This window comes from Anneissia japonica, unplaced genomic scaffold (genome assembly GCF_011630105.1).
Source record: "Anneissia japonica isolate Jap-2015-1 unplaced genomic scaffold, ASM1163010v1 scaffold150363_len632_cov151_single, whole genome shotgun sequence".
Lineage (NCBI taxonomy): Eukaryota > Metazoa > Echinodermata > Crinoidea > Comatulida > Comatulidae > Anneissia > Anneissia japonica.
In genome coordinates this window covers 1-632 of record NW_022689519.1, presented here as the reverse complement: position 1 = coordinate 632, position 632 = coordinate 1, and the positions used below count along the sequence as shown (strand labels likewise).

Sequence of the window (632 nt, the reverse complement as noted above, 5' to 3'; positions counted from 1 at the left end):
AAATGGAGTAGAATTCATATCTACTATCTTCACCTTTATCATCATCTTCATCATCATCATCATCACTATCATATTCATTACCATCTTAATAAATAATTATAATAATGACTTTTTCGATGTACTTGTTTTTTTATCTTTGCTGTTTGATTTTTTTAATCGTTTTAATTGTTAACATAATTCGCAATTCAGCCTTTTGGCTGCTATGTTTTATGTCTTTTGAATTTTGAATAAATATACCATTTTGAATGAATAAACATTTTACAGTAACATGCTTGGTCCTTTCTCTGATGGCAACTGTTTCTCCAACTTACATTTTCAAGGTCAAGGCTACCCTCCTCATCTTCATCTTCTGATGGAATATCATCCCAATAATCAACACTATCTTCAGAACTGCTTTCATCCTCCTCGTCATTTTTGCTTTTATTTTTTCTTGCTTCTTTAGCATCTTCCATTTCTAAAAACTTCTCCATTTGTGATAACTTAAAGAACTGATCATCCACAATTGATGGAGTCACTTTTACTATAAATCCTGGTTTTAAGTTTTTCTTACTTTTGATAGAAGGTTTAATAGAATCTGCCTCAATGTCAAAATCAAGCACATCATCATCATTTTCATTTTGTTCTTGAAGTCT

At 30.4% G+C, this 632-nt stretch overlaps 1 protein-coding gene across 1 annotated transcript; it reads right to left on the bottom strand.

Annotated features, from left to right (window-relative positions):
* Nucleotides 1-255: 255 nt before the first annotated feature.
* LOC117124828 (U3 small nucleolar ribonucleoprotein protein MPP10-like) lies at nt 256-629 on the bottom strand (the record flags this gene model as incomplete). The annotated part of the gene is made up of 1 exon (XM_033271163.1): nt 256-629. A coding segment is annotated over one exon (374 nt), but the record flags the coding sequence as incomplete, so codon positions are not given.
* Nucleotides 630-632: the final 3 nt, after the last annotated feature.